The sequence below is a fragment of the Athene cunicularia genome, assembly GCF_003259725.1.
Source record: "Athene cunicularia isolate RWA chromosome 5 unlocalized genomic scaffold, athCun1 chr5_part1, whole genome shotgun sequence".
Lineage (NCBI taxonomy): Eukaryota > Metazoa > Chordata > Aves > Strigiformes > Strigidae > Athene > Athene cunicularia.
In genome coordinates this window covers 42663270-42687484 of record NW_020799101.1, presented here as the reverse complement: position 1 = coordinate 42687484, position 24215 = coordinate 42663270, and the positions used below count along the sequence as shown (strand labels likewise).

The following is a 24215-nucleotide window of genomic DNA, read 5'->3' as shown; positions in this document are numbered from 1 at the left end:
AGTTCCCCCAGCCACTCCCCATCAGACCTGTGCATCAGCTTCGTTGCCCTTCTCTGGACACACTCGAGTCATTCAATGGCCTTTTTGTAGTGAGGGGCCCAAAACTGAACACAGGAATCGAGGGGCAGCCTCACCAGTGCCGAGTACAGGGGTGAGATCCCTTCCCTGTCCCTGTTGGCCACGCTATTGCCGACACAAGCCAGGATGCCATTGGCCTTCTTGGCCACCTGGGCACACTGCTGGCTCATGTTCAGCCAGCCGTCAGTCAGCACCCCCAGGTCCCTCTCTGACTGGCAGCTCTCCAGCCACTCCTCCCCAAGCCTGTAGCGCTGCTGGGGGTTGTTGTGGCCCAAGGGCAGCCCCCGGCATTTGGCCTTATTGAAACTCCTCCAGTTGGCCTCAGCCCATGGCTCCAGCCTGTCCAGGTCTCTCTGCAGAGCCTCCCTGCCCTCGAGCAGATCAACACTCCCACCCAGCTGGGTGTCATCTGCAAACTGACTGAGGGTGCACTCGATCTCCTAATCAGATCATCAATAAAGATGTTAAACAGGAGTGGCCCCAAAACCGAGCCCCGGGGGACACCACTCGTGACCAGGCACCAACCAGATCTAAGTCCATTCACCACAACTCTCTGGGCCCGGCCATCCAGCCAGTTTTTTACCCAGCAAAGCATGTGCCCATCCAAGCTGCGAGCAGCCAGTTTTGCCAGGAGAATGCTGTGGGAAACAGTGTCAAAGGCCTTACTAAAGTCAGTCAACAACATCCACAGCCTTTCCCTCATCCAATGAGCAGGTCACCCTGTCGTAGAAAGAGATCATGTTTGTCAAGCAGGACCTGCCTTCCATAAACCCATGCTGACTGGGCCTGACCATCTGGTTGTCCCGCATGTGTTGTGTGATGTTACTCAGGACGAGCTGCTCCATCAGCTTCCCGGGCACTGAAGTCAAGCTGACAGGCCTGTAATTTCCCAGACCATCCTTCTGACCCTTATGTATGGGTGTCACGCTGGCCAATTTCCAATCAGTCTGGACCTCCCCGGTCAGCCAGGACTGCTGGGAAATGATGGAAAGCGGCTTGGTGAGCACCCCAGCCAGCGCCTTCAGCACGCTTGGGTGAATCCCATCTGGTCCCATAGACTTGTGTGTGTCTGTGTGATGCAGCAGGTCACTGACTGTCTCCTCCTGGAATGCGGGGGCATTGTTCTTCCAGTCTCTGTCTTCTGGCTGAGGAGGCTGGAAAGAAGTTTTTACACAAATTTGGATATCAACTCACAGCTCTGAGGAGGGGAAATATTTCTAGATACAATAACAAGATAATTAACACAGATGGAAGTATCAATTGGTAAAAGAACAGTGAATTGACATTTTAAGTCTTTGATAGGGTGGATCTTGCCCATCAATCCAAGCTTCCTTGTCTCATTCCTCCAGAAAACTAATTGGCTGTTGATGCTGCACGTAGGCATGGACTTTCCTCCATGAATTCAGGCTGTTCAAGACTGCAGCAGGCCATCTCAGTAAAACACTGGTTTTCTGTGAATCTTTGATCTTTAAAGATTGCAGTTCCTTTGTGTTCCTCCAGACATCAAGCTAAACGTGAACTGCTTAAATGATAGGGATGGAGTATTGCAGTTAGCTTTGCATGGTTCTGGCTTTGATGGCAACTGACTTTATCACTCCAGATCACCTGCATTGTATTGCTTTTTCCCTTCCCTGTGTCTTTAGTGTTTCCTGTGAAGATGAAAAGCCACTGATTATGGTTTGTACTCCTTTTGCCACTGTCTGTCTTAACACTCCACTTTTCTCCCCTGTAGCAGGAAGACAGACCACCTCTGACATCTCTGCTCTCTAAACCAGCCCTCCCTACGGTTGCATCCTCTACAGATATGCTTCACAGTAAGCTCTCCCAGCTCCGTGAGTCACGGGAGCAGTACCAACATCTGGACCTGGACTCCAATCAGACTCATTCATCTGGCATTGGAACTACCCTGGCTTCACCCTCTTCTGCAGCAGCTAATATTGATGACTTGAAAAAAAGATTGGAGAGAATAAAAAGCAGTCGCAAATAGAGATGCGAGAGAGACAGCATCATTGTTGCTTGGGCTGTCTTCAGCTTTAGTTTACTAAACTAGAAGTCTTCATAGTTAAATGGCCTCATTTAGGCCTAATGTATACAAACTGGTTTATGTATAATACAGTGGATTTTGGGGGGTTGAGTCATTGTGGCACAAGTATTTGTACATACTCTGCTTCTCAGTGAGCATCTCTTTGACAATAGAAGGCTGTCTGTGTATTAGTTTTAGTGTACAGACCTGTAAACAACCATCCTCTTGCTCAGACTAGTTTCTCATAACTTGTTTTTTTATTTGTAAAATTGTCTTTAAGATCTTTTCCTAGTTCTTAACTCTTAGAAGATCTTTAGTGATTTCACTTTTAATTTTGTGAATTCTTCTCCATGTAATCCTTGAACTGTTGATTCTGTATGGACACATGGCATGAAGTAACTAATTTAAGTGTCTTTTGTAAATAAAGTTTGCATTAACTATACCAGCCTCTGTAGGAACAGCAGTGACTGCTGGTTAGAGAAGTCACTCTCTATTCCTGAATGTTAGTGACTGGGCATCTAGAAACTGAACTAAGCTATTCTTGACATGGACCTTGGGGTTTGGATATGTTCTGAGGAAGATGAGTGAATATATACTATCTGTGAGTGCAGTCCTGAGACTTTGCACTCTTCTGTGAGCAGTAGTGCATTTTTCATATAGTTGTTTTTTGTTTTGGAATATGTTTCTGTAATTTGAGAGTAAGTTGAGAATACTTAGTTTGCTGAAATGCTTATTTTAAATTACCTAGTCCTTGTGATGCCTTTACCCAGATTAAGCATAGTCCCATCTGTGTACAAATGCTTTCTTTGAGGGAGCCTGCTGCTGTTGATATGGAATAGATTAGCAGTGATGTGCAGTCAGTGGACTCATTTATCCTGAATTCATTTGGTTAACAGTCTTCCTCATGCAGTTTTCAAGTGCAGGTAGACCTCACCACCACATTCTTTTTGCTCTTAAACATCTGATGTCAGTAAACTACTGTTTTGTATAACTAAGACACTCGGTAGTGCTAGTCTGCAAAAGCTGTAGCCACTGCTTTTTTTTTTTTTGCTTTTTTTGGTAGGTGTCTTCCGATTTAGCCTTTTTCAGAAGCTACAAGTATGGAGATTGAGATGCGCTCGTAGCCTTTCTAGCCCTTTCATCTCTAGGGAGGTGATGTGTTTTTCACCTTACTACTGCACTTCCATGTGAGAACTGGTTGTGGAGCATAAACGGCACATCTGTTCTATAGCTAGAACAGAGTTATTGAAGAGTTGGACAGGCAGACTTAAAATAGCACAGTTTTGCTCCAGAGTTTAATCTGTTCCTTGTAACTGCTGCTTTTGTTGTTTGCTCTGTGGACCAGCAGTCTCTGCATTAAGGCCGTTACTGAAACTATCTTGCCTGATTACAGTAAAAATGTGGCTTTAAATTAGTACCTGTACGACAGATCTATGCCAGAGCTTTTGCAAATGGCTGAAACCGTCCTATTACAGGCCCCCTGGGCTGGGGTTGCAGTTGATGTAATACTGCTTGGTGCTTATAGCAAGTTTGTACACTGCAATAGCAGGTGACTCACGAGTGTTCTCCATCCTGTGTCAATTGACACAATGCCATTTGTTGCTCCACCACCTCGATTTTGTAGTCGCAGTCTCCTCTCCTAACCTGAAGTGGGCATGCACTTTCTTGTGGAACAGAGCCGTGTGACAAGTGGAGGTTTGGCCCTTATTGGTAAGTGCTGAAGTTTTGCACACTTAAACTGGGGCTGTTTATGAATGCGTTGTGTTGGCTGGCACTAGAGTTACTGCCACTACCTCTTGATTACTAGCTGCTTTTTAAAACTCACTGATGCTGAAATTAATCTATATGTTCCTTTATCATGTCTGGCAGATGTTCTGAAGAGCTATCTGTTAATTAGCTCAGGATGTTAAAACAGCAATGCCTGCAAACCTGCATACAGCTATTTTAAATTTGAAGCTGAATTGGAAGTGAAATACAGGAATAATTGAGTAGCAGAAGATATAGTTGCTTACTATGAATGAGTTTTTTGCCCTGTGTCTCTGTAGTGTTTGGTTGGACTCAATATCCTGGGAGTTCTGAACTAAAACTTGTGCACATAAATTAATAAAGCCTAATCTTTAGCCCAGACAATATTTAAATAACATTAAACTGAATTTTAAAAATGATTCCTCTGTATTGTTTGTAACAAGTCAGTATTAAGTCACTTACTTCAGAAACTGTATGGTCCTGGTTGCCTTCTTAGATATGCAATTTCTCACAGGTTATTAGATAGCAGTGAAAGGGTGAGGCTAAAAATTTAAACATTAGAAGGGCTAAACTTTTTCAGTGTCCAATGCCTGTGGTTATCAGTGACTTTAAATTTAGAGTTGTAGAACTTGAGCTCTTGTGGTTTTGTTCTTCAGATGTTTTTGAGAGGTTTGTTTTACGCTTTCTTTGGGCAATCAAATTGGGCTGTCTTCAAGTTGCTTCCTACATGAGCCACCTTCAAGGAGGTGGCCAGACAGTAACTTAGCAATGACTTTGTCTATATCCAGCTAATTTCAGATAGTTACTTCTACTCTCACTTTTTCAACACAGTCACTCTGCTTCTTGATATACTCTGTGAAGCACAGAAACAGGCAACAGTGACATTTTATTGTGACTCGATGGCACTGTGAATCAGGAGTTTAGGAATATGGTGTCATAGGGAGCAAGGACAGTTTCCACATGTCATGATTACTTTTAAGAGAAAGTTGGACTGAACAAATTGGCTAGTCAAGAATACGTGTTTACAGCTGTACTGCTGTGTCGGTGGACCGTAAGTTGCTGCTGAAGAGGAGTTTGTGAAAGAACTGAAGTTTCTTTTGGGGATAACCCCTAAACAGACTTTATAAGACAACCAAAGAGAGAGTGCAGGATGCTTCCCTCAAGAGGCCCTTTGATAGTGACTGTGCATGCATTGCTTCCTTTTGAATCTTGCTATGCAGGTGGAAAGTACACTTTGAGAACTCAGCACCTCCTGCCATGTAGAAAGTTACTGCCCTACAGTAGTGGAAGTGCCACTTACTGTATTCAAGCCCGTACTCTGTAGGATGACTTGCATACAGCTGGCATCTGTAACTACTTGAGGTGCTGACCTTGCAAACAGTGATGATGGTATTTGCTATAGTAGCTGAGAACAATGTCTGTCTTATCAAAACAGGTTAGAGTTGCTTCACTTCTGACATTGGTATTGGCGTTTTGTGTAATGCCATGGTTACTGCAGGGTGATTATCTGCAGTACGTTCTTGGCTTAATTTCTAGAACAGAAAATGAGTTGACTTGAACGGGGAAAATGGACAGTGCCCGAGGGCACAGTTGTGCTTACTGTGACTTAAGGCCATCACCTGAGCTCTAAAATCGGTTGATTATAGTTCATAGAATGGAGGAGAATTGTTTGAAGTGCAGCAGGTAATTATCAGTATAACTAGTGCTGTTCTGCTGGTACTCCTGGCTCCTCTGATGACTTAGATGCAAGTGCAGCTAAACTCAGCATGAACAAAAGGAAGAAGATGGGTTTGAGAACTTTTATTTTCAAAGGAGAGCATTTTCCTTTGTCGAGCTGTAAGGATATAACTATTTTAGTTCAGCATCTTCTATGCTTACGTTTTTAAGAAGTGGAGCATTATAGCAAAACAGAGCAAGCAAGGTAAACACTTCCTCTATTGCCCATGTTTTTCGATGGCTTTTCGGATCCACTTTTTCAGGCGGAATACATGAGTATAAAATCCATATTTGCCATCTCGGTCACAGCCTTCTCCCCATGAAACTATTCCAACTTGATACCAACGGTTGTCATCTGGGTTCTAAGCAAAGAAAAAGGGGATTAGCATAAGGAGCAAGAGACTTACAGATCTAAGCCTTGTCTCTGATCCAGCCTGTTTAGTGATGGATACTGTTTTGGAATTCATCTGCTCAATAACATAGCTTGTTGGAGTAGTTTTATCTCTTCTTTTAAACCTCTAAGTGAGAATTGGCCATCGCTCATGCATTCTGCAGCTGATCCCTGTACATGCTGTGAACTCAGTACAGAAATGGGGCTGGATGACTGCAGGATTCATCTGGATTGCTCAGCTTGGGCATGAGATGGGTTTGCTTCAGCTGCTCAGCAGTATCCATCTCTGCTGCCATTTTTCAGACTATTAGGAAGGTTCAGCACAGCACAAACCTAGCTCCCTGTTTTATGAGCTTGAACTTGTTGAACATACCTTCATTACAAAAGGTCCCCCACTGTCCCCTTCACAGGCATCTCCTCTCTTTGAGTCCTCAGGACTGTAACCTACAGGCAAGAAAAAAGTAGGACATTTAGCTGTAGGGGGAGTGTCTGGTGTTGGCCATCTTTGAAGTATTGCTGCATACACTGTGAGAGCCATGAGACTTCTTACTGCTGCTACCAACTATTAAATTTAGAAAACTGCTTTGGGTTTTTTTTATGTAAAACAGTTAACTCTGCTTCTGTCTTTTTAGCATTCCTGAATCCACTATAGTCTTCCACCCTCTGTGCTCTCATTCTTGTTTTCCTTCATTAGAATTACAGTTATTGTCATCTGCCATTGTGTTCAACAGCTGTAGCTCGAGCTACTGTGCCTTTCTCTTTTTGCAGAAACTTGTGTGTAATATTCCATGTACCCTGTTCTTTAATTGTTTACTATAGAGACACATTGCCATCCTCACTTTCACCTTCCTGTCATTCTGCAGGCTCTGTTCTTTCTCTCCCCAAACTGACTGTCTTTCCACAATCTTGCTATGAAGAACAAAGAGATTTCACTTGAATTCCTGATGCACTAGACAGTATCTTTGCATTTTCCTCTTTTCTGCTGTGTGTCTGCATCTGAGCTATTTTTCAAGAATTTTGTCTCTAAAAGAAAGCATAAGAACATTATTATCATTATATTCATGAAACTGGCTTCCATCCTAACTCAAGCAATCATATGTGGTGTTAGATGCACACAGCACAAACTCAGCCAAAAATCATTGGTGACTTGCTTGTAGGAACTGATGGTCTGCACAAATGAAGAATACAGTAGGAAGTATTAAACTGGTACATAAATCCATAGTGTCTTTGTATCTTGACTTCTGTGTTCACTTCTAATCTCTTTTGAAAAGAGTATAGTGCCAGAAGAGAGAGAGGAAGGTGCAACAAGGATTACTGGAAGTACAGAATACCTTCTGTATTAGGAAAGATTAAATAAATGCGTCTCGGCTTGGAAAAGAAGTGACAGTAAAGGGCCCATAAAACAGCATGTGACATGGAGAAGAAATATTTTTTCTTAAGCTATGAGTATAAATGTGTACTACTTCAAATTTGTTATGGAATTTAGCAGAACATGAGGAATTATATTTTTCACACGTGCATAACTAATCTGTGGAGCCTGTTGCCGCAAAAGTTGTGGGCATAAGTATGAATAGGCTCCAAGAGTATGAGACAAGCTAGTAGAGAAGAAGGGGTGGCTTGGCTACTGTGTAGGATAACAGGTATGTAGCCTTTAATTTAGGAAGTCACTGAACTCTTCCATATACTGGTGAAAAGATAATTACATCTGAGTTAAAAGATAATATTTTGTCTTAGCTTTCAGGCAGCTGTTGCTGATATGTAGCAGAGTGGTGCTATTAGGCTGGTTAGCCTGGTGTTACAAACTTTATTCATAGCTTTACATTCTCTAGCCTTCGTGTTATCTGAGAGCTGAAAAGTTCTTCTCATAGGAAAATTATTCTTACGGAGGTCACTTGCAAATTTATCAGAAAGTTACCTTGCTGTGTGAGCCCTGCCAGGAGCTCAGAGCCCTTGTCTGTCTTCTGAGGCAAGTTGGCCTGGTGCCTGCAGTGCTACTTACCTGCACAGAACATGTTGTCAGTGACTTTAACTTTGGTGGATGCTTTGCAGACACCTTGATGTACAATGGGCACGTTGAGCTGTTGCAGAACTGCGGGGAGGGTGCTTGGGCTAGTTGCCCATGTTTCTTTCAAGTTTCCCCAACCAGTTACCCGCCCTTTGTAACCTGCCAGCATCAGCCTGTGGAAGGAAGCATGAGTATAATCAAGGCATCTTTTTCTGTCTTTTTTTTTTTGAAGGCCTGAAGGAGGCTTTTGTAGAAGACTGTTTTTCAGCCTGTGGGACACTCCTCACCTCTGCACGACCTCTTTGGTAGGCAGGCAGACAGGATGGATGTAGTCACTGAAGATGATGGGTCTCTTCAAGTGCATGAGTGCAATGTCTCGGTCCATGTTCTCTTTCCAGTTGTATTTGGGATGGATGATTATTTTATCCAGCAGAGCAATTTTCTCTTTATTCCTTTCATACCTGAAACAGTCATGAAGGAAAGAACTCCCTGTACAGTAGCAACTGAGAGTCTTCTGGGGTTCATGACACTCTCAGGTGCTTTATACCCTCTGAAACAGTACTTTCTTTACACTGGAGTGCCCCTTTAAACTTTCCATGTTTCTGCCTTCCCTTTCACTTTAACCTCTAGGATCAGCAAGAGCAGCAAATGACAGCTGCCATAGATCCCATTATTGAGAGGCTGTGAGTGTTTTCTTGGAATGATAGTCCAACCTCATTGTGTCTCATCACTCCAAGAGGAAGGCTTGTTCATTCTCACTTCATCCAGGCACTTACTTTGTTCTTGCGTGCTTGCCAATCCGCACCAAGATGTCGTTTGTAGTTAAGTTCTTGTCCCAGGGTGGATAATAAAGACAGTGAGCAGCAGTCAAGACCCAGCTGTCACTGATGAGGCTGGCACCACACAGCAGCTCCTGAGGACTCTTTTTGTAGAGCATCACCTGCCTGAGAGACGAGGGAGAAAGATTTAGCAGCCCTAAAGGCATGGCTGGCTGGTGTTGTACAGTGAGCAGGGAAGGGCATGGCACTATACTGACAAAGACAACAGCATACATGGTGCTCTAGCAGAAGTCTTCCCTAGACATGTATATTCTATGTAGTAAGCCATTTACCCCATTTCCTTCACCTGGGGAGGTTTCTCATCCTCCCTGCTCTAGCAAAGCTGGGAAGGAGGAGAGACAAAGACAAAACACACCAGCACTCTCACTTTCCCAGGTAGTTGCATACTTGGCTCAAGAGGAGAGTTTCCAGCTGTATAATACTGCCTTGTCAGCCACTTGGAACAGCTTTGATTAGAAGCTGTAATGTCTGCATGCTGCCTGAGCTGGGAGAGCCCTGCTTGAACTGAAGAGAGACACAATTCCCTATGAAGGGCTATGCAAAGATAATCCTTACCAGGGGGAGCTGCCAACTTCTGCATCGTCCCCATGGACAACTCTGGCTCTTATGTAGGACTCCAGCAGCTCCTTCTCACTTTTGTCCATTACCTTTTTCTTCTCAAATAAAGGACGAGTGCCACAGTCTGAAAAAACAGACAATCTGGCTTTGTTACTCTACCTGATTCACAGTTGTCTGCAGTCAGCATGTTAAGCTGGAAGAGCCTAGGAAGGAAGTGCCTACTAGCTGGAGATTGACTTCTGAGGGTCCTTCAAGGAATTTAAATATCTCCTCCTCCTTCTGACAGCATTTGGCAAGCTGGTGTTTCTGAGGGACAGTGAGTGCCCTGTGGGAAGAAGCTGCAGCTTTTCTACAAACTGTGACACTCTATCTAGAGTTTTTGCTCACCTGCTTCACCTGAACCAAAAGTTTTGTCATCAAAGAAGGTTTTGAACTCTTGAGAAACAGTGCGTCCTGATATTCCCTCCAACTGTTCATTCTCATCCTCTAGCGAGCTGTCTGAGAGAGACAAAGACAAACATGGTAAAAGGCCTGGCTGCGGTTCCCATAATTACTAGCAATATAAATGTTCCTTTCCACACACAGTGGCTCTGGTGAAGGAAGGATGTTTTAAGACCACTGTTTGTTTTTTTTAATGCTCCTTGTCTGCTGTTGTGAGCTTTCAGGGAGAACAGAACACCTGAGAGATGTAACAGCTCTATACACATACAGCAGGTTAGTACATGTGATATTTGGACAAACGGGATATCCATGTGCATGGTGCATGTACTTCCTTGTCTCTGCCTCCCAGGCCAAGCGCTTCCCCCTAGTCACACGTTTTTGTTTGTTACTGCCTCACAAGTGTGCCTACCCAAACCAATGCAGGCTTCTCACCGCAGTAGTGCAGATTGCAATATTCAAAGTTGGGTGGTTCATCTGTGACACACCAGACACCCTCATCATCTCTGTCTGGATTCCGACAGTAATTCTCGAGCAGCTGCACCTCTGGGTCAATGTGTTTTCCGTGGAGCACCTCTTTGGCTTTCTCAGAGTTCCAGGGCAGGCACTTTGCTCCAGACATGGTGACTGAGAGGGTCCCAGTGTAAAGCATGCCTTTCTCTTGTTCACAGGGTTCTGTCGGGGCTGGTGGTGTCACCCGTGGAATAAATTCAACTGTTGTCCTGTCTTCACCTGAAAAAACAGAGAGCTGTGATTTAAGTCATAACTTTGCACTCAGAAGTACTGTTAGCAAATGGCACCAGAGCCCCTTTTACTGCTGCCCAGAGTTCCATGGGACATCCCATTATGTTTGGGAGCTCCCACCGTGCTTGCATGCATGTGGTGGCCCTCTACAATATTGCAGTGTCAGAGGTGGTTCTTTCAACAGGAGGTAAGGTGGGGCTGGCACTATTCCTCATGCTTCTCTCTGGGATAACTGTGTTCTGTTCTGGAGTATCTCTGAGAAGCAGCTCAAGGGATAGGTATGTGCCTCAGGCATTGTCATGCTGTTGCGTTAAGCCTCCAATGCCTTTTTCTTTAATGCGCAACTGGACTATATTTGCAGGAGCCTTTTACTGTGATATTCTACTAAAATAGCAAATTTAACTGTTACCAATGTTCCTATGTCTAATGATAGGAGAAAATTTTTCCTGCCAGACTTTCCACACTTTATATTGCAAGTGTCCTAATGGCTTCAAGCTTTAAACAGCATTACCTGAGGGAGTGGGCACCAGCTAATCTGTTCTGTGGCAGTTGCTTGGCCTGAGGCTGCCTTCTCCTTGTACACTGGGGGGATCCTCTTGTGCAGAGACACCCTCTGTTTGTTCAACCAAGGTCACAACAGCCACTGAGCAAGTAGCATTCACCTGAATTGGTGAGGTTGCTTCTGGGTGAGATTGACTTATCATCAACATAACTGCAAAGGAACTGTGCACAAAACCAAGGCTTTTCTAGTCCTGCTGTATCCGTGTAAGTGTAACAGTAAGCTGCCCAAGGTCAGAAACTAACCAGTGAACAGAGATAATACTGGTGCCCGATCACCCTAAAGCAGAGCAGTATCTCTTTCCAGTTTGCCATCTTGAAGATCAGGGCACTGGTAATGATTTTTAAAACTTCAAAACACCCCATGGTCAAAATGGTTGCTGACCTCTCTGACTTTCACTTATAAGAGTCATTGCCTCTAGTCTCTGCTTTTGGAAGAGAAACTTCTGCTGTGAGAAGATTTTCTGCTTTCTACCAGTTCTTCTGAGATGGAGGCCAAGCCACAGGGGAGACTTGTGAAGAAATAGGGAGATACAAGTATAGGGTAATTGTTCTCCATCCTGTTAAGTACAATAATAAGAGAAGGGTATCCTCTCTTTTCTTGAGACTGTGGGTGTTAAACTGTACCCCTCCTTATGAGTGAACATTAAGGCAGGCAATCAAGCACAAACTGTAGTGGTTTTGTCCTAAAGGTGGGAATTCAGACAAAAAAAATACCCAGTATGACTCATTGCTGACACAAATTAGAGAGAGCTGAGCCCCAATTTTGGGGTCTTTCTGACTGTCAAAACTGTAGTAGATTCCAGGGGACTGCTGATACCAGATTTAATTTAGATATAGATTATTGTACTCTAGAGAAGACAGCACACTTGAGGAATTTAGCTAAGGTAGATGTATGGGCAACTCATTGACTTTTTGTCCTCAGCTCCTTTACCCTTAAGACACAGCTCCTCTTCTCTGACTGACCTCTGTTCATGTAAGATTCCTCCTAACCCTCTCCCTTTCCTTGACACATTCAGTATCAGTCTCAGCACAGTGTCCCCGGCCAGTGAGGGGCTTGCTGGGGTGTAGTGCTGAGGCATACCACACACTGGGATGGGACACTCCTCCCGTTCCACCGTTGGGTCTCGAGTGTAGCACCATGGGCCTTTGGGGTTGCTGTCTGGGTTCCTGCAGTAGTTCTCAATGAGGTTGGGATAAATGGTGGCATTAACTCTGTGAGAAAAAAGCTGGTTAGGCTAGGAAGGAAGGAAAAACACCCTGGAGAACCCTTTAGGGGTGTATGGGAGATGGACTTACTTAGGTATATGTGGATATTTGCTTGTCCACACTTGACACTCAATCCCTGATTTGGTGTGGCTAATTGTCCCCTGATAGTTCTGGCCCAGACCAAGAGAGCAGTTACCTGTCAAAATCCCAACATGGTGTAAGCCAGGGCCAGTAGCAGTGGATGCCGCGTTTTTCAAGGCCAATGGTACCATCCCACAAATCCCTTTTGCTGCCTGTGTGAGCCTGCACAAGCACAGCTGTTCTCTTCATGGGCTGGGAAGAGCACACAGCTTAAGCTCACTCTGCCTCATCAGACTGTGCTTTGCTTTGGCTATAGGCGCAGGTCAGAGCCCTTCTGCGAGGCTGGCCTTGGGGACACCGGGCTGTGTCACAAGGAGAAGGATACCTACCCCATGCTGTTTCAGTGGGGGACTCAGGCTGTTTGTGAAAGGGTTAGTGGGGAAATAAAGTGGAAGAAAGGAATTTCAAACTCCCCTTCTGCTGTTTTTCTTTCTAATCAGATGGCTTCACCAACTTTAGATTTTAATTTTTTTTCCTTACAAACTCTGCAGGAAGAAGTTCCTGGCACTCACTTTATCTGGGAGATTGAGGTCAACATGAATTTCTTACCTTCTAAACAATTCAGAACTGTCCTGGAATTTCTCAGGCCCTGACATACTAGCAAAATAAGAAGAAAGAAACAAATTATATGAACAGAATCCCAATAAACTTCACAGTTTGAGACAGTTTATCATCCAGGGACAAAACACAAGTGCTTTGTCCTGAAAAGTGAGCTGTTATAGGAGGGTAGGGAGCCATCTCTCCAGGATGGGACAGTGCATTGTGCCTGCAAGACCTGAAGCAACTTACCTTGGTATTTTGACCAAAATGCCTCCTGTAAAAACAAAAATTTAAAAAATTATATATTTAAGAGTAGAGACATCAGACCTTGCTTAGCTGCTGCAATTCAAACCAGTAGAATGCCTCATCACAACAAATGGAACAACTAACCTTGCTCTGTTGATATCAATTACTACAGAGTCCAATGAAGCAAAAACAGATTAAAAAAAACCACATTCCCACTCATCAGACTCAGGAATCAAGAGAATACTGTTGTTTCTAAGAAGACCAAAGAGATGCTTACAACCTTCATCAACCTGCAGAGGAAGTGGAGCCTGGGCTACAGTGCAGAAGTCCAAGGGGCTAAACCTAGAACTTCTAAGGCCACAGTTCCTTAGAAGTAGATATTGCTCAGCTCTTTAGATCTACATCTCTGCTGTGCAGCCTTGGGGCTATTGCTTTAGAAATACTCCACAGAGGTTGTATCTTGCTGGCTTAGACTCCTAACTGTTGATCTGTTTACTGTTGTATCCTTGGGTATGGAATTCAGCACTGGATACTGGCCTTGGGGCTAGCAGCAAATCCACAAAGGATGCAGAACAAATTTAGCAGAGTGAGTCTGGAAGACAGAAGGGACGAACTTCACAAAAGCTTCTCCTCAGAGGAGCCTGAGGCACCTGCGCTCTGTTTGGTTGCTAAGCCAGGTCTCCAGTGAGTGTCTGGGACTGCAGCAGTTCCAATATGTGCGGCACCACACTGAATTAGTGGAAGATGCAACTCAGGACTGATGGGAAGACTCTCTCCTTTTCACTTCAAGCTTAAAATAGAGAGAGGGAAAAGAACTTGAGCTTCGAGCTACATTCCCTGGAGTAGCTCCAGGAGGGAAACTCCCTAAGAAAGCCTGAGCTCTCCCTGGGACCATATGCATCAGCCCTCCTCTTTGGTTCACAGAATTGAGTCTTAGGACCCCAGCCCCTGGCTGCATGTGTGACCTGCTGGTCTCTCACTGCAGGGGTTGGCTGAGGGGATGTTTCCTGGGACACCCGTACGTACCGTCTGAACGGTGGATTCAAGGACTTCAAAAGCCTCCTCATAACTGCATATCTCCTCCAGGCACTCTCGCTCCAGGTTTCCCTTAAGCATCTCTTCCAAAAATCCCTTGTTGGCACGTCGTGGGCGCTTGAGCAGTGACAGTGCCTGCCCCTTTTCCAGGAAAACTACCGGGTCAGAACACTGCCAGTCAAAGGGGTGCTCGCAGTGGGAGGGCCCCTTTTTCTCCCCTTGCAGTTTCCAAAAATCACACACCACTGACGTGGTGATCCCAAAGCCCAGCCTCTCCCAGTGCACCATAGAGAGGGGAGATGCCTTCTCAGGTCTACACCTGATGATCAGAGCAGTTTGTCTATAATTCCTCCCTTAGAGATCACGTCACTTAGGCAACAGAAGTGACAGGAATCCTGTGCTATCCTTGGCAAAGCTGCTCTGTTCATTTGCAGTTAGGTAGAGGCTTGTTTACTTGGAGCCTGCTAATGCTCCCTGCCAGCCACTGTCTTTTTGTCTTGCCAACCTCAGACTGCTGTGATAGGCACAGCTTGGCTCCATCTTCTTGTTCAGAGACCCTGATTTGAGACCTGTAGACAGGTCTGCCCCTACACAGCAGTGGGTCAGAGAGAACCTAATCTCATATTAAGAAAATATAGGTGAGTTAGAGGCTCTGATAAGAGAAAAGGAGCAGTCAGCAGGAAGGCAGCATACTGCGTATGACCTAAAGTTTAGATAAGGGGCACCTGGGGAGGCTATGGAGAATTGTAGCCAGCCAGGTCAACTGAGGAACATTAGCCCAAAAAAGCCCACAGTTGTGTTCCACATGGTCCTAGACTGAGCCCCACATTCTTCTTCCCCACCATCTCCCAGGTGACCCACAAAATCCACTGAGCTCTTGTCACCAGCTGCTGGATGCTGCTGCATCATGCTCCTGTGCAGAAAAGCCCTATCCTCACCCTATGCTCAGCACCCTTTCACTCCCAACTTCAAGCTTTTAGAAGGTCTTCCTGCCTTACCAAGAAAGCCTGCCACTGGCTTTACCCCTGGAGAGAAATAACCCCAGCTTTCTTCCTCCTGTCACCCACTGGTACTGTCCTTCCCCCTGTGCATTGAGTCTTACCTCCGGCATGGCTCAGTGTGAGGTGCAGAAGGCTGGAAAAGAGCAGGCCCCTCAGTATGCTGGTTTTGTCGTGCGCCATGCTGTACAGCCCTGGCTACAGGGGAAGTGCAAATGGAGTGGAATAAGTGGAGTCACAGCCCCCGCTGGGTTAATATTGAACCAGAATGAAGAAACAGGACTCCAGAGGTCGTGGTGTGTCAGGGACAGTGGGACTGAGGCTCCTCTTATCCCTCCTCTCTTGGCATCTCTCCCTCCCTTCAGGGCATCTTCATGTTCTAACCTAATTGGTGGAAGCTAAGCAAAATGTCTTCTGGATCCCCATAGGACTAAATATTAGCATCCCATTTCATAACAGGGAAGATGGCGTGAGGAGCGAGAAGACAAGCTTGTCCCAGGGCCAACTCGGGCTGGCACAGCAAAGACTGCCAGCTCACAGCCACCCCAGCCAGAGCAGCTCGCTCCTTCTTCCTCAGTGCCACGCTGCTCCCGTGCAGCTCTTGGCACTGTTGCTGCCTCCTCACCATGCTGGCTCAGGTCCCTCCTGCTGACTTGTCTCGGAACCTGTACTCTATCTAGCAGCCTTGCGTGCAGCCAGACTTTGAGAGCTTGAGAGCTCCTTAGCCATTTCTAGTCCTCTTTTTTTTTAGCTGCAAGCCCCCCCTTGCTTCCCCCCCCCCCCGAGTCCAGTGGTCTCTTCTCCCTGCAGTTACCAGCAAGCTCATCCCCAGTCACTTTGGCACCAGAACACAGAGTTTAAGTCTCCCCTTTCTCCCAGGAGCAGGAGTGCTTGTGACAGCCCATGTGGAATTTAAATCTTGCTCCCGGTTATGTCATCAATGCCATTGGCAGTGCATACTTCCCACTGCTTTACAATTCCCAGCGGAGTGGAGGAGGGTGAAGCGGAATGAAGTCAGGGCTTGCCCCTTTTATTCCCACCCCGGTGGAACATACAAAAGTACATCCAAAAGGAAACAGAAGCTCTGACTAGCAAGGAGCTAGCATGCCCAAAACCAGCCAGGAAAACAAGGGCTTCCAGGAACAGGGAGGCAGGAATAGTCTAGATGTCATGACATCAGCTAATAAGTCAAGAACTGTGCTACCAGAGCTGGGAAAGCTCTAATGATTCCTACAGCAAACAGAAAATTGGCAGTGTGAGAAACCAGCAGAAAGCGGGGCAGGGTGGGGGTAGTCTCAGGAACTGCCACATGGCAAAAAAGTGCTTTCTGCCAGCAGGGAGCATGTTTTGTGCTGTGCCTCTGTGCAGCAGATACATCTGTAATGTTTATCTCGATAGAAGGAGTGCAAATATTAGCATTTGGGTAGCTGAGGAATGACTCTGTGGCCACTGGTACAAAGAGCAGTTGCAGAGGCTCCCTCCCTCATCTAAGAGTAGCTCCTGTTCTCACCCCCACACACCCCTCTGAAATTTGGAGACACACCGTTGGGAATGGCTGGGATGCCCTGGGTGGAGATGCCCTGGCTGGAGGAGCGTGTGCCCGACTAGGCACAACCCTAGAAACGCCCCGTCTTACTTAGCAGGGGGAAGCAGCGTGTACGCGGATCACATAGGCAGGGACCCAAAGGAGGCGTCAGGGCGCGAAGAGGTTTGGGGCGAGTGGTGAAATCAGCCGCTGCCGTCCCACACTGCAGCCACCACCGCTGGCCCTCGCTCTGGGAGGAGGCACAAACAGCCCCACGTTTGTGTGCGCAGGCGGCCTTGCTCAGCTGACAGGGAGAAGAGGATAGCAGCAAGGACGCTTTCTTTACTCTCTATATGATGATTTGGTTTCGGTCTCGCATTGCAGGTGGGACAAAGGACCTCAGGGCTGTTTTCAGCAAGCCCATATGGATGTGAATGCAGGGAAGAAATAGCACTGCTGGGAGACTGCTGCCCACTCCCCAGTTGGAGCCATTGGAGACACAGATGCTGCTGCTGTGTTTTATCGAGGTGTAATGCACCTGTGCAAGTGTTCATTATGGATCCCAGTAAGAAAGGCACTCAGACTCTGTAAAGTATTGATTAAAATGCCATTTGTTAGGGATGACATTAGCAGGCAAAAGGGGATAGCATTAGATAACCTTACAGCCCTTCAGATGCTGGGAACACCAAGTAGTACAGCATCAGCCCACGCCACGCTGCAGATAGTGCCTGTGCTGAAGTTCACCAGTGACATGGTCTTCAAGGTTTTTACAGGATTTTCTTGGAAGTAAACAACTCTGTTATTTCCGCTGTCAATCAAAAGGATGTTCACATAAGAATATACTGCTTCCTTCTAAGATAAGGACAAGAACATGGTGGTGGCATCATCACCAGGTGCCCAGCAGAAGCAATCTGCAGGCTCCCCAGTTCAGTTTAGCCAGCTAAGCTTATCCCGCAGGCAAGTGGTATGTGCAGCACTGGCCTGCACCTTCTCACACCAACCCGTTACGTGGCTCACCGGATTATTTCCCTTTGAAAGAGCTTCAAATATTCTCAGCCACTTTTTTTTTTTTTTTAATTTATATTCCTGCATATCTCTCTGTCTCTTCTTTATAATAACCAGGCAGCCTTTACACTGCAGCTGTTATTTTTATGCATTGATATTTTACCATCTTTTTGTCTTTCAAGGAAAGGTTTTGGCATCTTCCGTGGTATCATGCATTATATAGGATGAATTTTAAACAACACCAGAATACAGCAGCTAAGCTTGATCGTCAGACAGGTATCAATATCCTATGCCATCTTCCTTTGTTACTTCTGTTCTGGTTCCTACTTTCATTCTGTTGCTTAAGCACTTGTTTAAAAAAACTGAAACCAACCATTCTGTCACTATGCCTGGCTGCTTCTTTTCCAGATGCCATTCTTTTGCTCTGTGAACCAGGGCCATTAGTTTGTTAACTGTAACTGATCAAACCTTTTATCTCAAGATTACTCAAGGTTACATCCATCACTTAAGTTTCAACTATTTCTTTACACTAGTTTTGCATTATAATTGGAGACTTTCACTACATCCTGGGATTTACTAACTAATGTTAGTAATTAAAGATACTGGCCCTTCACATTTTAGCCTTGTTCTGTAATGCACTTCTAGAGCTCCTATGTTTCCTCCATTCCTGTGGTTAGCCTCTGCAGGACAGCCTGCATCAGCTATCACCTCTGCAGGGGGTTTGACTTCCACCCTCAAACATTTAACCCTTCCATCTGTTCATTTCTACTGTAAGCAACTTTTTACTGTTTCATTTTCTTTCTGCCTTCACCCTCCCATAAGTGATGGATGCTATTTTCTTTCTTAAGGTAAGAGAGTTCATACCTTGACCCTCCCAGATTTAGGGTTTTCAACACAGCTGGGAATTTTGATCTCTCTCCATGAGTTGACTCTTCTTTTTTAAGTGAAGAAAGCCTTTGGCAAGTGTTTATTTCCTATGTAATTGTTTTTCCAACTTCCAGGGAGCAGAGTGTAGAGGGTTTGGCCTTTGCCTGTTTTCTTGGGCCTTTGTCTGCTCTATGATGGAAACAGTTTGCTGGTTCAACAGTTGGGGTATTTCCAAATATGTTCCTGAAGTGAGTCATACAGCTTGATCACCAGTAACAGTTTGGATACAATCACAAAGGGTGAATCCCCCACTGCCTCACACAGGGCTTCCTCTGTCCCTGAGGACAGGGGAGCTGCTGAGCTGGGAGGACTTCAGGACCCAGAGAATCATCCCCTTCCCTTGCAGCCTGCTGCTGCCTTTTCATTCAAATACCTTGGTCAAGTTTAAGCCAGTTTACAAGTTGGCCAAGCGTTGAACCTTGGCTGTGGTGTGAGTTTAAGCATAACACTTAAGTTTATGTGCATGCCTGATACCTGGTGAGGCCCTGCCAGCAAGAAGGACCCCAGCCACCAGACAGACCCACACACTTGTAACCGCAGAGCGTTGCAGCAGCACCCTGAAACCCTGGCAAAGCCCTGCCAGCATGCTGAAGCCCCACCAGCCACAAGACCTGTCTGCTTGCTGCCTGAAGCTGTGAGGGCTCATGAATTTCCAGCCAACAAGGAGATCCACGTGTCTGCTGCCAGGCAAGCACCCATCCTTTTCCTCGCTCTTCTTTTTCCAGTAAGGCATTTCTCACCAGGATCCTGCCAGCCACACTAAATGTAATGCATTGGTGCAAGTGTTTGTTATGGATTCCATTAAGAAAGGCACTCAGAGCCCATAATGTATTAATTAAAATACCATTTACTGACATAGTGCAAGAAAGGGTATAGCATTATGTAATCCTACACCCCTTCAGATGCTGCAAACACACAGTTGTACAGCATCAGACAGGTATCTAGCTAGGCCACGGAACACTGCACAGATCCCATCCACGCTGAGGTTCAGTCTTCAGGACTTTTATAGGATTTTCTTAGGAGTAAACAATTTTATTCATCATTTTCCTGTCAAGCAAAAGGTAGTTCACATAAGAACATGCTGCTTCACTCCCAAGATAAAGACAAAGACATGGTGGCAACATCATCACCAGGTGCCCAGTGGGAGTCACCTATAGACTCCTCAGGATTAGCCGGCACGGCGCAGACCTGCCCCTACCTACTCAGATCAACTGTTAGGTGAATGTTTCTGTGAAGAACTCCCAATTCATAATTCCTCCTGCTTTTTCTCTCCCATTATCTCAGAATAAAGAAGGTAATCACAGGTCAGAGGATGAAGCAACAGGGGCCTGGATTCTCCTTCGCTTTCCCTAGTTGCTCGCCTTCCTCACCCAGTTCTGCTGTGACAGTGGGTACATGCTTCAAACACAGCGCAGGAGTCCAGCTCCAGCCAGAACACTTTGCAGCTGTGTCAATATTTGAAAACTGCAAGAGTTAGGAAAGGCACCAAAGGGAGAGCAGTAGGAAGCACTGCAGCTTCAAACACAAACCCCCCTCACACGCCTGGGCTCATGCTGGTCTCTCTCCAAGTGCTCAGGGCAAAGACTGAGCTCATCCACCCCCTGACTTTAAAGAAAATGGCTAAAAATACTATTAGCAGAATTCACCTTCCAGCCTCACTTGACATCAGTGTCGTGGCTCTGACTCTAGCACCTTGCCTGCAAACCAATCATAAAAGTTTATGGAAATAGTTGAATGTAGAAACCACAAAAAGCAGCTTTTCAGATTGTCACATTACTGCATTCACAGCACCCCAAAAGGGAACTGTGCCTGATGATTCCCCAGTGACACTATACCTTCCTCTTGCACAGTGGGCATAAAAAGCCCAAAGAATTTAAGCCCCAAAGCAAAACTTCTTTGGGGAAATGCACATGTTAAAGATAAACAAGATAGAAAGCAAGAATAGCTAAAACTGAGGGTGCTGCAAATGAAAGCGGCGTTTGTATAACACATGAAAAGGGTGCCCAGAGAAGGCAAGTCTGAAAGACCTCTGTTAGGTCTGGTATTGTCAGTCTCTTCCTCTGAGGTCAAGTTCATGGGGCATTGGGAACTGTGCACTTCCTTCCTGAAACGGGACCAATTTCCTTCAGCGTGCCTCAGCTGGTAAACGAGCACTGAAAAAACTGAGCAGTATTAACACTGGAGCGTAGCTGGGGTGGTTGCTGTCCTTTAGCTTTTTGGTGCAGGAGCAGGAAAGAAGTGGAAAAGAGGAAGCAAGAATGTGAGAAAAAGAACAGGGGAAACAGATTAATGAACCCAGCTTGAACGTGGAGGGGAAAGGCAAATTCTTCTGAGCATGCAGAGATCAACTATTGAACTCTTACCTGGGGATGGTGAAACATGCACTGCACAATGCTGTTCTCACAGCGGGACACAAGCTGTCCTTTCATGTCCTCACACAGACCGTCCAGTCACTGTGAGGCCAGGAAGCCAACAGCAAGAAAAACAGGTGCCAGTGGAGAAGGAACACTCAGCCTTAGCCCCAAGGCAGGGCTTTGCTTCTGCTAATTGTGAAAAACGCTCTTCAAAAAAACCCACAGCAGGCACACCTTGTCAATACTTGGGAAGCTGCTTCCCAGTAATGTCTGGCATCATCATCACCTTCAAATAATCAGAACTGCTGCTGAACTCCAAGAGTAACAGCCCAGGAAAGTGTCTGAATGGCAACAGTTAATTAGAGAAAGAAAAACTTGATAGAAGGTGTTGTCCAAAGATGCTGCTCTGAGACTTTTCCTGCCTTCCCCACAGTGCACCGTCACCCTCTGACAGTGTAACAGAGGCAGAGCAGAAGCACTGCTCATTAGTGCTGTGGGTGTCTTCTCCGAAACGTTACCCCATCAGCAGCCATTGCCCTCCCTGTACCAGGCCCAGCACGTGGCACGTGCAGGCTCATAGCTCCAATGAGCAGCTACCAATAGACCCGTGTCTACACAGGCAGCTACCTCCAAGACTGCTAATTCCACGTGGGGCTGAGCCACGGGGCCTTGTTGCCACAGAGAGATAAAACTAGCTTGGTTTTTTTTTGTTGTTTTTTTTACCCTATTTTAATAAGCAGAGATGATCAGCCAGGGCAGGCTGGGATAGTCATGTCCCAGTCTCCACCTCCACCACTTCTGCCACCGCTCCGAAGCCCACCCCGTCCTGCACGATGACCACGTCACTCGCTGAGCCCTCACCCTGCCCTAGAACGCGTTCGTCCTTGTGCTCAGAGATGGTGATTTCAACGACGTCCTTTGTCGATGGCAAATGCCCAGCGGGCCTCCTGTGTGCCCCTGGGGAGCTGCCTCCAGATAGGTAAGTATCAACGCAGCCACCACTGGTTGCGATCAGCAGCTCAGCCTCATTCGCTGGCCCCAGCACCTCCACCATCGGCAAGGTGTGTTCTGCCACAACCTCCACCTGGCGGCCCTTCCTCTGAGGCTTTTCCCTCGCTTCCTGGTCCACAGCAAGCGAGGCCACCGCCACAGTGAGTTCCTCAGGGTCCTTTTCTGACTTGTGGGTGAGCGCGTGGCGCGCAAGGCTCTGGGGAAGGCTGTAGCCCATGCCGCAGAGCTCGCATTTGTAGGGCTTGCCAGCCAGGTGGGATTTCTGGTGGCGCCGCAGCTTGGTGGCCAGGGTATAGGACTTGCCGCACTGCTCGCAGCGGAATGGGCGTTCACCTGTGTGCAAGCGTTCGTGGGCACGCAGCGTGTGGGGGTCCCGCAGCGCCTTGCCGCACACAGTGCAGAGGTGGGCCTCGCCCGTGTGAGAGATGAGGTGCCGCCGCAGCTCGGGCAGCTTGGGGAAGGCGTCCCCGCAGAAGCGGCACTTGTAGGGCTTCTCACCCGTGTGCAGCCGGAGGTGCTCGCGCAGGTTGCTCTGCTGTCGGAAGTCCTTGCCGCAGTAAGGACAGGCGTAAGGACGCTCACCCGTGTGCAGGCGCATATGGTTGCGCAAGGAGCCGGGGTTGGCCAGGTGACGGCCACATATGGCACACGGGCAGCCCTTGGGGCCAGCCGGGCCGCTCCCAGCGGCCAGGTGGATCTTCCTGTGGATGCGGAGAGAGGGCTGGCGTGCGAAGGCCTTGCCGCACACCTCGCAGGAGAAGGGGCGCTGGCCGGTGTGCAGGACCTGGTGCTCCTGCAAGTCTCGTTTGGTGCGATAAGCCTTGTCACACTGGGTGCACTGGAAGGGCCGCACACCCCGATGGGCCAAGATATGGGCCTTGAAGCTCTCCTCCGAACTGTAGCTCTTGCCACACTCAGTGCACAGGAAGGGCTTGTGGCCAGCGTGGATGAAGCGGTGCTTCCTGAGGTGGCAGAGCTGCAGGAAAGCTTTACCACACTCCCCGCAGCGGTACCTGCGCTTGATCATGTCCTGCGGGGGCAGAGCTTTTGGTGGGGGGCCGGGGCTGCCAGAATGACCCTCCACCAGCTCCGTATGCTCCTCCTGCCCCTCAGGCCCTTCCAGTGGGCCCTTTCCCCCATGCTCTGGTGATGCCAGTCTGGAGTCTTTGGGACCTTTGCTCTCTTTCTCACAAGTCTCGATGCTCTCTCCTTCAGGAGGACAGTTGGGCTGCTGGGATTCCTGCCCGGCTGTCCTGCCACCCCCATTCTGCAGGCACTTCTGGAGCTGGCTGGCCAGGGCACGCACTCTGCATGGCTCGCCAACCATGCAAGCACCGAGTCCAACCCCATGTGAGGGCGATAACAGGTCCAGGTCTCCTGGACATGCCTTTTTATGCCCCATCTCTGCGTTTTCTGCTACAGATCCAGGATCCACAGCCTTGCCCAACTCTTCCTTGCACCCACCACTGGCCTTAACGGTCGAGATGGTCTCAAGGTGCCAATTCTCGGTCCTCAGCACCTCGGCTTGCCGTGGCTCATGTTCGGAAGCTGTGCTTTCCTCTTCTTGCAGCCTGTGGAAATGTTTGGCAGCTGGCCTGCTAACCTCAGCGGGGACATCGAGGACTGTGGTTTCATCGGCTACCACCTCAGAGACATCGGGCTCCCCTGCACAAACACAAAAGCACGGTAGGTGAATTAATGCCGACTGTTGTTATAGGAAATGTTTGCTGCTGGATCAGAGAAACGTGACCAGCGTGGATGCTGGAGACTGATACTCTGCAATAATCGTAAGGCTCTGGCATGAAAACCATTGCTTTGATGATGACCTTTTTTTCTTTTAAATTGGGGAAGATGGGGGAAACCTCTGTTCTCTCACCACAGACAGTACCCATGCAGCGTTTCTAGTGTTTCACAGGCAGTATTTCTAGGCGGCATCATCGTGACCAGCACGGGCCTGGGCGGCCCGCTCCTTTCTTGGCTGCTAGCTCTTAAGACCGACGCCGGTCCGGGCCAACGATCCCGGAGGGGCTTCGGGGCCAAGAGGCCAGCGCGCCGATGCCGGGCGCAGCCGAAGGCGCCGGGAGATCCGGGGGAAGCGCCGGGGCCGCTCCTTTCACCCGGGCTGGGC

The 24215-nt window shown here is 47.3% G+C and overlaps 4 protein-coding genes across 8 annotated transcripts in view; 2 read left to right on the top strand and 2 right to left on the bottom strand.

Moving 5' to 3' along the window:
• Nucleotides 1–4264, top strand: part of CKAP5 (cytoskeleton associated protein 5) — a 45131-nt gene extending 40867 nt beyond the window's left edge. Inside the window, exon 44 of one of the 2 annotated variants that reach the window (XM_026849396.1) lies at nt 1811–4264. In XM_026849396.1, the coding sequence (XP_026705197.1) occupies nt 1811–2065 (255 nt within the window). In that variant the 3' untranslated portion in view covers nt 2066–4264. The remainder of the gene's footprint in view (nt 1–1810) is intronic. The other variant, XM_026849397.1, reaches the window with a different exon arrangement.
• A 977-nt stretch (nt 4265–5241) lies between these two features.
• Nucleotides 5242–16367, bottom strand: F2 (coagulation factor II, thrombin). Of its 4 annotated transcripts, XM_026850085.1 has the most exons (14): nt 15370–16367; nt 14259–14422; nt 13236–13260; nt 12996–13043; nt 12396–12501; nt 12181–12311; nt 10230–10526; nt 9744–9854; nt 9354–9480; nt 8736–8903; nt 8247–8420; nt 7954–8132; nt 6328–6398; nt 5242–5925 (listed from the first exon to the last, which is right to left on the bottom strand). In XM_026850085.1, exons 1-14 carry the CDS (start codon nt 15446–15448, stop codon nt 5782–5784), a joined length of 1824 nt encoding a protein of 607 aa, XP_026705886.1. In that variant the 5' UTR covers nt 15449–16367; the 3' UTR covers nt 5242–5781. The 4 variants fall into 4 exon arrangements, with proteins under 4 accessions (XP_026705886.1, XP_026705885.1, XP_026705888.1 ...); XM_026850084.1 differs by having other exon boundaries at nt 14259–16367; XM_026850086.1 differs by lacking the exons at nt 5242–5925; nt 6328–6398 and adding an exon at nt 6453–6975 and having other exon boundaries at nt 14259–16367.
• A 5422-nt stretch (nt 16368–21789) lies between these two features.
• On the bottom strand, nt 21790–23766 carry ZNF408 (zinc finger protein 408). Its single transcript, XM_026849748.1, has one exon. It carries the CDS (start codon nt 23487–23489, stop codon nt 21846–21848), a length of 1644 nt encoding a protein of 547 aa, XP_026705549.1. The 5' UTR covers nt 23490–23766; the 3' UTR covers nt 21790–21845.
• Nucleotides 23677–24215, top strand: part of ARHGAP1 (Rho GTPase activating protein 1) — a 26622-nt gene continuing 26083 nt past the window's right edge. The window contains exon 1 of the mRNA XM_026849750.1: nt 23677–23773. The gene's annotated coding sequence lies outside the window, so the exon portion shown is untranslated. The remainder of the gene's footprint in view (nt 23774–24215) is intronic.

Coding starts and splice junctions, on each gene's coding strand:
- ZNF408 (XM_026849748.1), bottom strand. CDS start 23,489: ATGGGGCATAAAAAGGCATGTCCAGGAGACCTGGACCTGTTATCGCCC.
- F2 (XM_026850084.1), bottom strand. CDS start 14,555: ATGGTGCACTGGGAGAGGCTGGGCTTTGGGATCACCACGTCAGTGGTG. Junction 9,481..9,743: donor TTTTGGTTCAGGTGAAGCAG/GTGAGCAAAAAC, acceptor CTGTTTTTTCAG/ACTGTGGCACTCGTCCTTTA. Junction 6,399..7,953: donor TGACAACATGTTCTGTGCAG/GTAAGTAGCACT, acceptor TCTTGCCTGTAG/GTTACAGTCCTGAGGACTCA.